Source organism: Mustela lutreola, chromosome 7, assembly GCF_030435805.1.
Source record: "Mustela lutreola isolate mMusLut2 chromosome 7, mMusLut2.pri, whole genome shotgun sequence".
In the NCBI taxonomy this organism is placed as follows: Eukaryota; Metazoa; Chordata; class Mammalia; order Carnivora; family Mustelidae; genus Mustela; species Mustela lutreola.
Genome location: NC_081296.1, coordinates 4572184 through 4588773, shown reverse-complemented (window position 1 = coordinate 4588773; position 16590 = coordinate 4572184). Strand labels below are relative to the sequence as shown.

The window sequence follows — 16590 nt, the reverse complement described above, 5'->3', positions numbered from 1 at the left end:
CTCCCCTGGGACCCGTACTCACCGAGGAGTCTCTGGAACCTCCCGTGAACGGTGTGCAGAGCCCAGAGATGAGGCTCAGTAAACATACATACCAGGAGGGTCGTCGGAAGCCGCTCGGCCCTCTCCTCAGCCTTGTCTGCCCGGGACCCTGACTCATCCACCCAGAGACCCCCTTCGGAGCGACAACTGCTAAAAGTAGTCGTGTGACACAAGGTCCCTTTGGTGGCATTTTTGATAAAAAATTTTAAAAAGCACCACGCCCACGCCACCCTGCGGCAACACCAAACAAAAGGAAACAAAGGGATATTTCACCAAATGACTGACCTGCCCTAGGCCACAACGTGAAGGCCACCAAAGGACAAGAAAAGACAGAACAAGACCAAAAGAGGCCTCTGAGAAATGATTCCAGCACTGAGGGGGAGGCCGAGGGCATCGCGACGACGACCTGGAGGGCAGCGCGCAAAGCGGAGTGCGTCCAACGGACATAGACAGACGCCACATGATCTCACTCACGTGTGGAATACAAGAAATAAAACAAACGAATAAACCACAAAAACAACAAAACCAGATTTCTTAAATACAAGGAACAAAGTGGTGGTTGGGGGGGTGACATGAACCAAAGGTTATGAAGAGGTATGAACGCCCAATTTTAGATAAAGCGGCCGCGGTGATGTCAGGTGCGGCGCAGGGAACGAGCGTGAGCCCCGTGTGCACCTGACTGAGGCTAAAGTAACATTGTTACACTGTGCTTCATTCCGTTAGAAAACCATACAAAGAGAGAGACACCACAACTAAATACAATCTGCAACTCTGGCTTAACCCCAGGGCCAGGCGAACGATGTTTCCAGCTCTGAAGAACACTGCTCTGACAACACGGGGAAGGTCCGTGGCCGGACGTCGCTGTCATATTAGCGCCGACGTTTTGATTCGGGTTGCAGACTGTCGCTATGCAAGAGAATGTCCTTACTCCTAATGATGTGGGGTCACCAAGTGCCACGGTCTTGAAACGAATGTGGTGCAAAAAGGGTGCTTTTATGAAAGCACGGGGACAGGACGCGTGGGCAGAGCGAGCGGCCGTGGGAAGGTGAGGCACGACTGATTCTGTGCTTTCAGGTTTGTGGACGCAGGGAGTAGAGAGGACATAAGGAATTTCTGCATGCTGAGAGCAGGGTCTGGGGACCTTGGAGGTCTGGCTGTCCTCGAGATAAGGCCACTTTTAGTCTCTCCAGGAACGGGAAGGCAGCTGTGCGTTCCCTGAGGAATGTCATGCCTGTGGGTCTCAGGTGACGGCATAACTCTTCATTGGCTTGTCATCCGGGAGACAGGGACACTGGTTCGGTCATCCACTCAAGAAATATGTATTAAGCACTAATTATGTGCCAGGCTTTGTGCGAGGGACAGGGGTCACTGGGGTTTTAAAAAAACAAAAGGTTCCAACTGGAACAGAAATGAAACTGAACGGAAATGAAACTCTAAGGTTTCTGGCAAATCCCCGCATCACCTGGGTGTTTCGAGCTCCACACGTCCGAGAGCAAACGTGCTCCCCCGCCACTTCCCCCCAAATACCCCCAAATTTCCGGACCTCATCCGCGTCTGCTGCCTTGGGAGGTGGTGCCCTAACTGCCCCCCCACACACACCCGGGGCGCAACAGGAACCCGGCTGCTCCCGCCCCCGCATCAGCTACGTCCAGCCCATCATTGGCTCAGTCGGCTTCACTCCTAACCTACCCCAGCATCCCCCCGTAACCCCCCATGTCCACGGCGCATGTCCCGGAGCAGGCTGCGCCCATCCCCCACCTGGACTGCCCACGCGGCTTTGCCGCCGGTGTCCTTCACCCAGATGGCAGATGCCGCGGCCGGAGAGAGCTTTCCAGAACACTGCTTGGGTCACATCACACCCTGCTCACGACATTTCGGAAGCCGCCTGTTGCCTCCAAAACAAAGACTCCTTTCTTTCCTACTCCTTATTTTGTGGAGAGCCTCACACATGGGATCGTTTCACAAGCGGCCAACTCCCCGACCACACGGTGAGCTCCGGAGAAGCGAAAAAACCGCGCCTGGCTCTGCAGGCCACTGCGAGCGCACGGGTGGCATGCAAATGAGTATTTGTTTAATTAGGTGGCTAGGCAATTGAAATAATTAGTGTCTGGCTCTGGCCAGTGGATGGAGACTCATGACCACCGGGGACCGAGGGGGAGGAGGAGGTAGAGGAGGTACAGGCTTGGCAGAGCCTCGGGGACGCACAGATACGCCGGGCAGGCAGCTGGAGGCCGAAGTCAGGGAAAGGCACAGGCTCCTGCCCCAGACGGAGCCCTCTGCCCCAAGCCCACCCCTTCACCATCCTGCTCTGCCCGTCAGAGGAGCCGGCGGGGGTCTGCGTGCCCTCGGCCCCCAGCGCGCTGTCGGCCACTTGCATAAACCTGTCCCGAAAACACCTGCTCTCGAGAGCAGTCCAGAAGCCCCTGGCCACGCACTCAGCCGGCCTGTTGCGCTCAGCATCCCGCTACCCCCTGGCATGGGACACGGCACCCTCCGGGCGGGGGCGGGGGCACTGGGGGAAGGCTGCCTGAGCCACGCTGGAAGTTTTCTGGTGCGAAATGCTTTCAAAAGGAGAGAACACAGCTGTGAGCCTTGATCACATTCATTCATTTTATCCTTTGAGGGGCCTGGACTCCATCAAGCATATCAAATTACAGCAAATGACTCCAGACTACGCCTCGTCTCAAACTGCTGATGGGACAGAAACATCAACGCTGTTCTAAAAATAATAATAAAAAATTCCTGCCGTTCTGTTATTTCACATTTAAATCAACTTTCTTTATGGATGTCGTGATGATCTGAAGGGGGCCGTCTCATCCTTCCGGCTGCCGGGTTTTCTTACACTGGGCAGTGGTCGCAAGAGCCAGCCCCTTTCTTCTCTGCCGGCCATGCGTCCCACAGACCTTCTGAGTCCCCTTTCCAGTTGCCACAGCCCAGAGGTGACAAGCAGGCCCATCCGCACAGACCAGGGCTTCCCAACCTGGGCACCAGGGCCATCCGGGTCTGGAGAAGTCTTTGTTGTCGGGGGCTGCCCCATGCCTGCAAGAGGTTAGGCAGCATCCCCACCCCCACCAAGGGCACCCCCACCCCAGGGCTGGGCCAACCAGGAAGCCCTCCAGACCCCTGATGCCCCCTGCAGCTCTGCGTCATGTGGACACGCCTCTGTCCCCCCATGCCAGCCTCCCCGGTGCTCTGCCACACAGCCCAGTCAGAGGCCCCTCCAAGAGGAGACAAATTATCATCCGCGTACCATGAATTTAAAACAAGGGAGGTGGGGCGCCTGGGGGGCTCCGTCGTTAAGCGACTGCCTTTGGCTCAGGTCATGATGCCGGGTCCTGGGATTGAGTCCCACATCGGGCTCCCAGCTCCACGGGGGGGTCTGCTTCTCCCTCTCCGTCTGTCTGCTGCCCCTGCCCCCGCTCGTGCTCTCTCTCCATTGCTCTGTCAAATGAATAAATAAAATCTTTTTAAAAAAGTGGGGGCATGAATCAACTTCAGGCCTCCTGGTGCCCTGGAGTCCGGAACTCCACTCATTAGCTGAGGTCCTACAGAGCGGCCACATCGCTCTCCTGCCTCCCTTCGGTCACTTACCAGCTTCAGTGGCTTTTTCCACACAGCACCCCTGGGGCCCTCCGGGGGGTCCTCCCCGGCTGTACCAAACAAGCCTGTCTTTTGCCACCGGGGCCTGGGTAGAGAGGGGCCCAGTGCAGGAGGGACCAAATCGAACACACTTTCCCTCAGTCACTAAAACCTCCTGACCCTGCGTCTGAAGCTGGAGTGACGGCCACCAACCGTCTAAGCCATGACGCGCGGGCGAAGGGACAACGGCCTCCACCCTGCTGGGAGCTCTCCTAGCCCGGGCGCCGGCAGCCGGCCAGTCTGGTTGGAAACGGGTCCTTCCGTCCAGGTGCGTGTGTGGACACTTGGCAGCGATCGAGGCCTTCTAGGACAGTTACTGGCCCCTTCCACGGGGAGAAGGCGACATGGGAGAGGTGACGTGGCAAGGGGCCCACATCCTGCTCCCCCACTTACACAACAGGGGCCCCAGGCAGGTCTCGGAGCTGGGCTGAGCCTTGGGTTTAAGCTCTGCATAAACCAGGTGTTAATGCAAACACAGAAACCCACCAGACAGGTCGATTCTCTCCCAGGACGTTAAGGTAAGGGAGACAAGGAATCATGTCACGACCTCTTTATCTCTGGGAACAGCTGTGACCCTGTTGTGGGGGACTCAGGCAAACGGAAAAGTGCACCAAATGCTCCCCAACAGGAGAGGCTGAGCGAACGGACACGGGCAGGGCACTGACACGAAGACCACAGTGACCCGGCCACCAAGACAGGAGGATGACACGACCCAAGGACGCCCGGGCTCTGCACGCGCTGCTCCGGGGGAAAGTCTGCAATGACACATGCAGGGATGCTCGCGGTGGGTGGTGGAACTACCCTCGCTTCTGGACATTTGCCAGCTGTTTCGTTTAGAACGAGCAGGTATACTGCTGGCCTCGGGGAAGGGGCCGCTATGAGGGCGACAGAAGGGGGCTGGTCAGCGGGGGCTAGGGGACCCTGTGGCTCTGCCTGGCCACTCTCCCAGCACGACCAGAGTGAGAGAAGATGCCTCCTCTTTCTGTACAATGCACAAATATGGGAACCACTTTCTTGCGAACATTCTCGCTTGTTTGTGGATTTGCCTGGAAAATGGTCAGTGTGGAAAGCCCGAGGCTCCTTATCGGCCCAGGGCTCCGGCCTCTGACTGCTGCAACCATGGCAGCCGCCAGTGGGGGGTTGGTGGAGTGGTCCTTTGAACAGAAATGAAGCTGCCCCTGGCTCTGGCCAGTCCCAAGTGCACCTTATCTGCAGTGGCCGGTCACTATACAAGCCCCATCTGTGGTTCCGCATACAGAAGGCAGGGAGGGGAGGACCCCTTCCAGGAGTACCCCCGTGGGACTCTAATAAGGGACCTAGTGGGGACAGGTCTTCTGCTACTCCCAGCTGGTGGCCAGGTTATGACCAGTCTGACCTCCCCTCCTGGGGAGGATGATAAGATTTGTGCTTCTCCAAGCTTCCTTTATAATGAGATAAAGTCTGGAAGAACTGGTTTGGGGAGAGACTACCCTGGTAGGATTTACAGATCAAAATCAGTTCCCACAAATAAAGACCAGAATCTAAATTAGACAGCTCTGGCCTCCTGTTTCAGAGACCTGCAAATACACTGCCTGCAGCCTTGCTTTCTTGTCTTCAAGGCAGGCATGTACAGGCAGCCACATACAAAGCTGTGACATAATTCCCTGGCACCCATGCACATATGCACCCAGACACCCATGCGTTCATATACCCACGCATCCACATACACAGGTACCCAGGCATCCATACCAGTCACCCAGGCACCCAGGCACCCAGGCTCCCATGCAGCCACCTTCCTGGATACCCACTACACCAGACACGACATGACAGGTGCTGGGGCTGCACAGTGAGAAAGGCATCCCCCCCCTCCCCCGTGGGGCTTCCAGGCCAGCAAGAGACCCAGGTGTCCACCAATGACTACACAATTTACCATCTCATTCCCGGTGAGGCACAGCGCTCCGGAGGTGAAGTCCACCCATGGGGCCCCGTGCAGGCAGCTTTATCTGGATCGAGGCGTCGGGAAAGGCCCCCCCCATGTCCCCCAGCTGAGTAAGAATCCAAGCTGAGACCAGAAGAAACCACTGTTGGACAAGGAAACACTCCTCGGGGGGGGGGGGGGGGGTGGCGTGGGCAGGAGAGACAGGTGAACTGGGATGGGTGTCAGCAAAAGCCTTCGGATGCAGAGGTTGGGCCAGAGGCGGGAGACAGTTAGTATTCACTCACAGGAAGCTCTGTGCGCGTCTGCGTCCGCCAGCCTGCCCCGCGCAATGACCGCCCCACAGCCTCTGTCTGAAAGGCCCATGTCTCCATGCACAGCTGTGCGCCGCCGGACCACGCCAGGGTGGGCTCCTGACCTTACAGCCCCGTGCAGACATGACCTTAGGGCAAGAGGAAGAGAGGCAGAAAGGAAGTCCCTAGGCAGGTGAGGGAGAGTCAGCGCAGACCCACAGTGAAGCGGTGAGTGGGGGTGCCGCCGGGGACCAAGGTGCTTCAGCTCCACTGTTCTGTCCTCTGGGGTCTCACTCCCCCCAAGAAAAGCGCTCGGCAGAGCTGGGGAAAGGCTAGTTGACGTCCTTCCCCATGTGTTCATTTTGCAGCCCAGGTCCCTGGGGCCAGGTGGCCACTGCCTCCCCGACAGCTCCAGCCCCGTGTCCCGGGGGCACCCCAACTTGTGTCCAATGCTGAAGTCTCAAGCACGCCCCCCGGCCCCATGTGTCTCCACCTTCCTGCCGCCTCCCACCACGCAGGCGTCGGGACGGACAGCGGGGACCTCCCCCACGCCTCCTCTTCCTCTCGCCCTCTCCCACCCCCTGCCACAGAGTCCTGACAGCTCTGCCCAAAGACAGAGCTGCTGCGGGTGGCTACATGGGGGGGCAGCCCCGCTGCGACAGACGAGGACGAGCCTGGTGCCCCGGCGCTGTTCCGCGCGGCTTGCCAGCCCCAACGTCTATCTTACCTCCTCCTACTTCTCTCCGTCTCCCCTGCCGGCCGGGCCACGTCAGGAACCTCCAGCTGGAGACTTGCCTCACGTCCTGCCTTCCAATCTGCTCCCCACACAGCAGCCGGGGACAGCACAGTGACACACAGGGCAGAGCACGTCCCTCCTGGCTCCGGACCCCGTGGTGGCCTTCTACTGCACCTAAAGTCCGACCGACTCCACGGCCTTCCCTCTGGGAGCCGGCCTCCGCCCACGCCTTCCGCTTCCCACACCACTTCACCCCTCCCGGACCACCGGCCACTCTGTGCTATCTGGTTCCTCAGGCAGACTGGCCTTTCAGACCTCAGGGCCTTTGCAGACGTTCTTCCCTTCGTCCAGAATGCACCTCCTTGCCCGGGTTTCTCTTCATCTCCCAGACCGCAGCGCCCAGGTTGCCTCCTCAAGAGATGAATACCGAAGACAGTCTAGTCTCTTCAACACATGGTGCTTGGAAACTGGACAGCCACGTGCGGAAGAACGAAAATGGGCCCCCCGTACAGCACGCACAAAACTCAACTCAAAATGGAAGAAAGACCTAAACGCGGGACCCGAAACCACACAACACCTAAAAGGAGAAGTGGGCAGTCATCTTGGACATCGGCCATTGCAACATTTTTCTAGCTACATCTCCTCAGGCAGGGGAAACACGAGCAAAAATGAACTGGTGGGACTTCATCGAGATAAAATGCTTCTGTACAGAGAAGGAAACAGTCAGCAAATCGGAAAGGCAGCCTGCGGAAGGAAGGAAATATTTGCCGATGACACAGCTGATAAAGCGTTAATATCTAAAATGCAGAGAGAACATACACGATTCAACATCAAACAACAAATAATCTGATTTAAAAATGTGCAGAGGACCTGAACAGACACGTCTCCAAACAAGACATGCAGATGGCCAGCAGACACCCGAGAAGACGCCCCACATCCCTCAGCATCGGGGAAAGGCAGGTGGAAACCACAGAGAGGTCCCGCCTCGCCCAGTCAGAAGGGCTCAGATCAGTAACAGCAGGAACCACGAGTGCTGGCGAGGATGCGGGGAAAGGGGACCCTCGTGCACTGTTGCTGGGGTAGCAAGTGGGAGCAGCGGCTCTGGGGAACAACACAGGACGTCCTCCAAAAGATTGAAAATAGAATTACCCTACGATTCCGCAATTCCACCCCGGGCAGTTACCCAAAGAAAACAGAAACGAATTCAAAAGGATACATGTAACTCTGTGTTCTCGGCAGCAGGATCTACAGTAGCCTAGACAAGGAGGCAACTTAAGTGTCCGTGGACAGACGCACGGATGAAGCTGTGGCATGTACGCACGCATACACGCAACCGAGCAGGACTCGGCCGAAGAAAAGAATGAGGCCTTGTCATCTGCAAGGACGCAAAAGGGCCTAGAGGGCATTCGGCTAAGTGACACAAGTCGGACGGAGAAAGACAAACACTGCACGATTCCACTTACAGGCGAGAGCTAGAAGACCAAACCATGAACCAAAAAACTCACAAACACAGAGGACAAACTGGTGGTCACCAGACGGGAAGGGAGTCAGGGGACAGGCAAAATGCGGGAAGGGGAATGGGAGGTCCGGGCTTCCAGGTACAGGATGAGTCAGTCCCGGGAATGAAAGGAACAGCACAGGGAACGCAGTCGGCGGTATCCCGGCCACACTGGGCGGTGACAGGTGGTAGCGGCACTTGGGTTGAGCCCGGCAGGGCGCACCATGTGCCGCAGAATCATTAGGTGACAGGCCTGGAACTCCCACAATGTTGTGTATCAACTACACTCGACCACAAAAAAAGAACATCAAATACATTTAATCTCAACCTGGAATATAACCTCCTAAGGCATCTCATTACATCGTCCTCACCTACTCTGTCCATGTATACCTCCTCCGCTTCCAGATGCGTCTGCCCCCGCGGCAGAAGGCATCCCATCCCTGCAGCCAACAGTGAGCGCTGGCCCCCTGACCCCCAAGGACTACCTTACGGAACCTCTGCTACAATACAGATCAGATACCCAGCGCCTCCCCCGGGCCCCCCGGGGCCCCACGCCCACCTGCTCTCACCTACAAAACATCTGGGAGCATGGGAGCAGCAACGACTTCCGTGAGAAGCACACAGCTCTGACTGCCCGTGCAAGATAACCAGCGACCCCAGGACACCTCGATGAATGCACCCAACTCTTAAAAACCGTGACCGCCTAGGGACCCAGGATAGAATGTCCTTTAGCTTGTTTTGTAGAAACTGTCATATCAGAGCGCTCTGATTCGATACCTGGTGATCGATAGGAAGTTTGCTCTCTGTGGGGCCATCCAAACGGGAAAGCAATACAATCAAACGTTAATAAAGAATTTTAAAAAAGGTTTCCCCTCCAAGGGGCAAGCCTCAAACCTCCTCCATTTCTTCACACTGTTAACAATCTTACAACTAACACATCTGTGGGATTCTTACGGCTGCGTGTGCCCACGGGCAGCAAGGAGCTCAGCGGTCATGGCGGTCCTGGTTTTGCACTGCTGACCACCCACAACCGAGCTCTCAGCACCTGGCACATAGTAGTTGCTCAATAAATACTGGCTGAGGGACAGACCAGCCTCTTTCTCAGACATCACTCCTTTCCCGGGGCAGAAGCCAATGGGCTGTCAGTGCATCGCCAGCTTCATGGCACATGGCTACAAGATCAACCTTAAAAGGATTCTTTACTGAAAAGCAGACCAACACTGTATGTTAATTAATTGAATTTAAATGCATTTTTAAAAAAAAAAGACCACAGTTTTCACATGTGGATGGTCCAGCAGCAAAATGAACTTTTCTCTTAATGCACAGTACTTGACTGATTCTAAACGCACATTTTTAAACCAACCTGAGATGGACGCACCTTACGTAACTGACCGAGAGTCTGGGCTGAGCTGCAGAGCTTTCTTTCCCTCCGGGGTTCCTACAATAGCAATGTGTCTCGTAACTGATGGGCCCGTGAGTTCCGTGAAATGCAATATGTAAAGAAATTGGGCTTCCAGGGTATGCTGGGTTGAGCGCTCCTCCGTCCTGGGGCAGGGGGTTGGGCAGGGCCACAGGGCCCCCCACAAGCTCCACGGGCGTCCCTCGGAGCTCTGAGTCCACCGCATCCCTGGGCGTCCCTCTGGGTCCCCAGGAGCACTGTGAGGACAGCCACCGGAGGACAGCCCGTGCCTTCCCCCGTCTGCCCACAAACCCGAGCCCGGAATGACCCTACATTCTCCGTAGGACAAGCTCTCTCCACTCTAAACTCCCGGTTTCAGAAGCTAAGTGTGACAGGGCTCTGTGTGCGTTTCCAGCACCACACAGCACACCTGTCCAGCACGCACTTCATGCTACTGTTTGTTACAAAGTCAGTTTCCTTGTGCCTCCTGTTAGCCTCGGAACTCTCAGAGGTCCAAGAGCATCCTTCCTCACCTTCACCCTGGCCCAAACCCAGAGCAGTGCTTGGTGTGTCTGAAGTGTTCGATGCCTCTGTTGAACCGACCCAAACGTCCCTCCGGCTACAGCTGTTTGCCCTGAGGACGACCTTCCCGTACCATACACTCAATTCCAAAGACCAGGAACACGGAGGGAAAAGAAGTCTAGTCATGGATTTCAGGAAAAAAGTAGAAATTCTAAGTCTCTGAAATCATACCTTTCGATCCCTTTTCCGTGTGCAAGCAAGCCTCCTTAACTCCCTGTAAACGCTCGTTGCAGGGAGCGGCCTGATGGTGCCGAATTCCCGATGCTCTTGGGTCTCACTGTACCTGAGACCCTCCCGCTTCTGCTACAAAAGATGACGGTGGAGCGCAGGCACTGGAAACGCCGCCCCCTTGTCCCCTGTGCCGTTTTGGTTAAGGATAACCTTCCATGCATGAAGCGAATCCAAACTATTCCATATAAATCAGAAATGCTTAAATATCACCCAAAGAGGGAGTGAAACAAACAATGCACAAACGCAACAGAAGATTCTAGAACACCATCCCTTGGTCTAGGGCACAGAGGTCGACCCCGGCCAGAGAGAACAGGGAGAATCAGTGAGCCGTGTAGGGCCTGGAGCCGGGAGGGGTCAGGCACAACTGGACACCCAGATGGGGGCGGGGGGGAACAAGCCAGGAGAACTCGGGGGAGCCCAGCCTTTCTCTCCTCAGAGACCACAGCTCCCCCAAGGAGCTGCTAGAATCCGGACCTGAAACCCAAACAGGAGATCTGCGAGGGGCAAATCAGAGGTTTAAATGGGGGTCCTATCACCCGAACACCCGGAGAATGGGAAGACTCCAGCTCCATCCAGCATCGCGGATCCAGAGTGCCCTCCCCATGCCTTACGGAGACAGCTACCAGCACAGGGGTCTGCCGGCGGGCAGCCCTGGGCTGGGAAAGCGGAACTAGTGGGCAGGGGGGCAGAGGCGGCAGGCTGTGGCCTTTGGACCCTGGGCACAAAGGAGCAGCACAAATAAATCTCAGTGCCTCCTGGTGCATTTGCCCGTGTTTACCAAGTTTACCAAGCCGTGTTTACCTTTGCAAAGCAACAACATCCCGGGGAAGGGGAGAGGCAGGAAGAGGGGGCAGTGTTCAAAGAAGCATATGGGGCAGTGGCCTGGGGCAACAGGCTTAGGGGCCCTGCCTCTATAGCCAGTCCAATCTGCAGTCTCCCTTTCGGGAGACTCCCGTCTCGGGCTCCCACCCAAGACGACCCACACCTGCGGCAGGAGAGTCTCCCACCGGCCCAGGCGCAGGCACTCGGGGGCCCGGCCCCGCCAAGCCAGGCAGCTGCCCTGACTGAGTCCAGGCGCCTCTGGAACAGTGTATGGGTTGGACCCCCTTCCAAGTGTGCTGTAAGGGGTTCCGCGTGTGGATATGCTGGGTATACGCCTGCTCTGACTTTGTTCCTCTTTCCAATGTAAGCCTCTACAGTACCTTCGTTAACTGCCTTTGCTTTTTTTTTTTTAATGTCATAACACTGAAGTCCATCAGTTTGCTATTGATTTTCCAGCAGCCGACCAGGTTGAAGCCACAGACTCCGGGAACCAGCCAACAGGAGCAGCTGTGTCCACACGGCCCACGCTCCTCTCGCCGTTTGGGACCACCAGCTCCCGATCTGAGCGCCAAGACTCCCCGTGTCTCTCACGGAGCCTCCTTCCTTGGAACGCCTCCGACTCCCCACCTCTGTGTCTCCAGGGCCTGCCCCTTTACCCTTACCCACATCTGAGCTGTACCCAGTCCAGCCCTGCCCCCACCTGCCCAAGGGTGCTGTTCCTCTCTGTCCAGAGCTGGGTCCTGGACATCTCACCACCCTCCCTCCGACCATGGGCCTCATTTCGACCAGCCTCCCTGCCTCCAGGCTCGTGCCTTCCGATGTTATCTAGAAGTCCGCCTTCCTGCCTCCAGGCTCGTGCCTTCCGATGTTATCTAGAAGTCCGCCTTCCTGAAGAAGTGATCATGTGACTTCCTCGTTCAATACCACTGAGGACTCCTTAATGTGTGTGTTGCGGGATGGGGGAGGGGGGTCCACACTCCTCAAAGTGTCCCTCAAAGACAAACAAGTCAGTGAAATCCCACTGCCCCCTCCTGGAACCCCAACGCCCCGCGTACTCACTGAAACCTACCCCTCGAGCTGTCCCCTCCACCTGCAAGGATCATCAGCCCCCAGCTCCACACGTGCAAACCCTCCAGTCCCACCAAGGTGGGCTGGGAAAAGTCTCAATTCCAGAAGCTTTCCCCTGTCAAAGATGGAGGGGACCCTTTACTCCTAACTCTGATGACCCGTACTTTCTTCTTTACTAGGCACACACACACACACACCCCTGAATCTCTAACACACGGACCTTTCGGCACTGGGAATTCCTGGAGGGCTGGCCTGGTCTGACTGCCGCCAGCATCCTCCTCAGGGGCTTAGTAAGCACCAAGGCGGGATGGTAGCTGTCAGCACGCAGCACCCAAAACTTGACAGCCGCCAGCCCCGGTGTTCCCCGCCCTTCCCATTCTGGGGCGCCCCTCAGGGAGGGCACTCTCCCCGCCGGAAACAGAACTCCCTGCTCCCCTTCCCGAACAGGTACACACGCCCACTCGTCATGACCCAGTCACCCGTCCCAGATCTGCTGGGCGCGCACGGGGGTCGCGGACCACACCCTGAGGGCGAGTCCGCCCGCGGAGGCAGCGGGCACGAGCCGGACCGGGCGGGGATGCTCCGGCGGCCGCGGGGCTGCGGGCCGGGCGCCGGTGCCCACCGAGGACCAGGGCGCGGCGCGGGGACAGGGGGGCGCAGGGGACCGGCGCTCGGGGGCGGGCCGCGCGGGGGAAGGCGCGACTTCCACCCCGGGCCACCCTGTTGAATCGCGGCTCCAAACTTTTCCCCGCGCCCGCGCGGTGCCCTCCCGCCGCCCCAACCGCCGCCGGAGACGCCGCGGGGCCCGGGGCGCGATCAGGCGGCGGCTCGCGATGGGGAAGCCCTCGGCGGCTGTTCTCGGAAGCCGAGGGGGTCGCGGGCCGGCGCTGCGCTTCCGGGGGCCGCGAGGCCCGCGTCCGCCGCCCGCGGGGCCGGTGCTGATGCTGCGACGCGCGGGTCCAGGTGCGCGCCTGTCCCCCACCCCCGCCCCGGCACCGTCCCCGGTGCGCGCGGGGCCCCGGCCGGGCCTGCGGGCGGGCGCGGCCGCTACTCACCCGGAGGGTTGACCGCCGCCGGGGTTGCCATCTTGCCGGGAGGCCGGGCGGGGCGGAGCGCGGCGCGGAGCCGGGCCCCGGAGGGCGGGCGGGCCCAGGCGCCGCCGCCGCCGCCACACAAAGGACGGCGCGGGCGGGCGCTGCCTCCGCTCCCCCCGCCGCCGCCGCCCCGCCCCGCCCCCGCCTCCCGGGCCGGCCTTTGTCGCGCGGCGGGGGGCGCGGGCCGCCGCTCCCCGCCGGGCCGTAGCACCGCGAGACTTGCGCCGCGGGCCGCGGGCCGCGGGCCCCCCGAGGTGGGGGTGGGGGTGGGGGGCGCGGCGGGCGCAGGTGCTCGGGCCGGCCCCGCGCGGGTTTGGGCGGGGGCCGGACCTGCCGGCGCTCGGGTGTCCGGGACGCAGCGCGGAGGCCGGGGCCGGGGCGCGGAGCGGGTGGGGCGAGAAGCCCATTAAGATGCAGAGGGAAGCGGTCCTGAGAGGCGCGGGGAACAAAGGCGCCCAGTGCGGCCCACTTAGCATGCCGGCGCCGTGCCGCCTGGCTCTCCCGGGCCGGAGCCGCGGCCGAGGGGTGGGCGCCCGGCGCCCAGAAATTCCCAGGGCCCAGACAGCTTGGGAGCGCGCTCGGTGCACACCCCGGCCCGGCAGCCGGCCCAGGAATCGCGAACGACTTAGCGCTGAGGAGGGCACTCAGCTCTGCTCCTCCGGCCCGGGGACTGGCCTTGGCTATGACCCGAGGTTGTTGCAAGAGCCGTGGGGACACAACCAAAGACAGAATTGAACAGATTTTTAAATGTTTTGATCTGCATGTCCTGGTGAGGTTACGCCGCAGAGAGCTGGGGCGACCCTCTGTGCTTCCAGCAGACATTCCGATGGCTGTGAAAGCTCATGGCTCATAGGAAGAAAAGTGGGCGAGGCGGGTGCCCCAGGTGCGAAGCTCAGGCGGTTGGGTGAATCCATCCCAGGTGAGAGCCAGAGAAGGGCAAGATGGCTCCTCATGGAGACAGGTTTGCAGAAGCATCCGACCCTTTCGCATCCCTCCAAAGAAGCATGGGAAGGAGGGTAGAAAAACAGTGCCTGGGATGTATTTTCAAATAGGCGCCGTCTTTGGGGAGTATTTGGGACTATTGAGCTGACTAACAGGCGCTTAATGATAGTCATTTGGTTATCGACTGGGCAGACATTGAGTGTCGGCGTGTGCCAGCTAGGTGGTGGGTGTACGCACGATGGGAAGGAAGCCACCGGGGCTCTGTTCTCCCAGGACCTAGCCTGGGGCTGGGGAGAAGAGCCCCAAGAAGATAGTCCTACTCCGGACGCACACAGTTGCTGCGGGGGGTGGGGGGGTAGGCTGAAGTGGCGCAGGCAGAGAGACCACGAAGTGAGTGATCATGGAAAATGAAAATTGGGCTCTGATGAAATGAGCAGGGCGTGGAGAGGCGGGTGGACAAGATCTTTCCTTTCGTATCGCATTTGGCCACGCGATAGGCCCGGCCCAGGGAGGTAAGGAGAGAAAGAGCAACTCGGCCGCCGGCTGGCAGCCCCGGCATCCTTGAATGGAGTAGACTGTCCCCGCCACGACGCCAAGGGAGAAGCTTCCTTTCCGCATGCCCCATCAGATACCCTCGCGCGCCTGCTGCGCAGTACCCACCTGACTCGAGATTCCGTGCGGGAGATGCGAGAGCAAGTTCACCGTGGCTCACCACATCCCACGAGGGGAAATCCCTCTTAGATGTTCCCTTTCCAGCCCTGCTCGCCACGGGCGGCTGTGTCTGGTGGCGCATCTCTGTGCAGGGCACCGGCCTCGCTGCACCCCTGCTCCCACCGAGCTCTGCACCTCCCACCCTCTGCGCCCCTTGGAAGTCAGCCTTTCTCCGGGGGGGGGGGGGGGTCCCTATCAGCCGTGACCTGTGGCTCCTTTTGACATCGCCTGCAAACAAACGTATTTCTGATATTTGTCCTGAAAAAGGAAATTGGGGGGACATAAGGCATCACCACACACATGCGCATGCACACGCGCACGCACACACACACACACACACCTAACAAGGACATGCCTATGTGTTGACAAGCTTGATTTCCGTACTGTGCTGAGCCCTGCTGCCCATTTTGCAAAGGTCACTTGGCAGACATCTTTAATCCTTCTCTTTGCCTTTGTGCTTTGCAAAAGACAGGTGGCACACGGCTAGCGGCTCGGGGCTGCGACGCGTCCATACTCTGCTTTGAGTCTGCCGTGCTGTGGTTTTCCGTAAGTGCGAACGGGTGTGACATGAACAGAAGGAGACATTCCACCTTCTCCCCCACTCCCTGCACCTCTCAAGGTGGGTGATCTTTGACCTTGACCAACTCAGCCCTTGCCCTTTGCAGATCAGGGACCAGAGGCTCCAGGGAGAGAATCCCAAGGTCATGCGGCTCGGTAGCCTGGCAAGACTTGGAACTGGCTCACCCATGGCGCCAGATTTGGTGGCTGGGCGGGGGAGGTTTCCTGAACGGGTAGAGAAATGGGGGGCCTGGGCCCTTACCTTCTGTCTTACCCTCTTGCTCCCTCTCTTCCCTCTTGTTAAATAGGTAAATACCCAGAAACATCGATTGTGGAGGAAAGCCCCCGCTCCTGAGTAAACAGTCGGAAATGGGGCGGTTAGTCATTGCTGAATACTGAGTGGCGTTTACACAGCACAGTGGTCTCGTGCTAATTATGAGAGCTAGTAGACTGTGACCAGCTAACAGGCTCAGGAATTCCGCTCAACCTTTAAACAACCTAGAACTCTTTTAAATTCCGAAGGAGGCTGTTGAATTGGAAGCTGAGATTTGCATGTTTTAAAAAAAGGAATGAAGGCAGACCCGCTGGGCCCACAGCACATGATCCGTGACGGGGAGCGTGCTTCTCCCAGAAGTGCCCTGGGCCCTCAGCCACCGCGCGGGCGACACTGGCGGAGGGAAGCAGCCGGTCGCCTCGCCCTGCGTCCCAGCCCTGTGAATCCTGACACGAGAGACAGGGCTCCCGTCGCACGATGTGTGGTGACCCCAGGATTGGTCTCTTCTCTTCCCTTTAAGATAGCAAGAGGCCAGGAATGAAAGCAGGACCTTCCTCCAGAAAAGACGGCATGGAAGGACAGACAGACAGACGGGGCATGGAAGGGCAGACAGACAGACAGATGGCCAAGCTGCCGAATCTGCAAGCAGGTGCACCTCTCTGCGGCACACTGCTCGGCCCCATTTCCCCCCTGCTGCTCCCCCTTCTTCCCAACCTGTTGCTCTTCTCTAGACAGAAAGGTGGTAGAACCCCCGGCTAGTGGGTCTCCCCGTTACTCTCAGAGGCAGGG

General features: G+C 58.6%; 1 protein-coding gene across 4 annotated transcripts in view; it reads right to left on the bottom strand.

Annotated features, from left to right (window-relative positions):
* Positions 1–13500, bottom strand: part of ARNT2 (aryl hydrocarbon receptor nuclear translocator 2) — a 142251-nt gene extending 128751 nt beyond the window's left edge. For 3 of the 4 annotated variants that reach the window (XM_059179828.1, XM_059179829.1, XM_059179825.1), the window contains exon 1: positions 13278–13500. In XM_059179828.1, coding sequence (XP_059035811.1) covers positions 13278–13308 — 31 coding nt within the window. In that variant the 5' untranslated portion in view covers positions 13309–13500. The remainder of the gene's footprint in view (positions 1–13277) is intronic. The other variant, XM_059179824.1, reaches the window with a different exon arrangement.
* Between the last annotated feature and the right edge of the window lie 3090 nt (positions 13501–16590).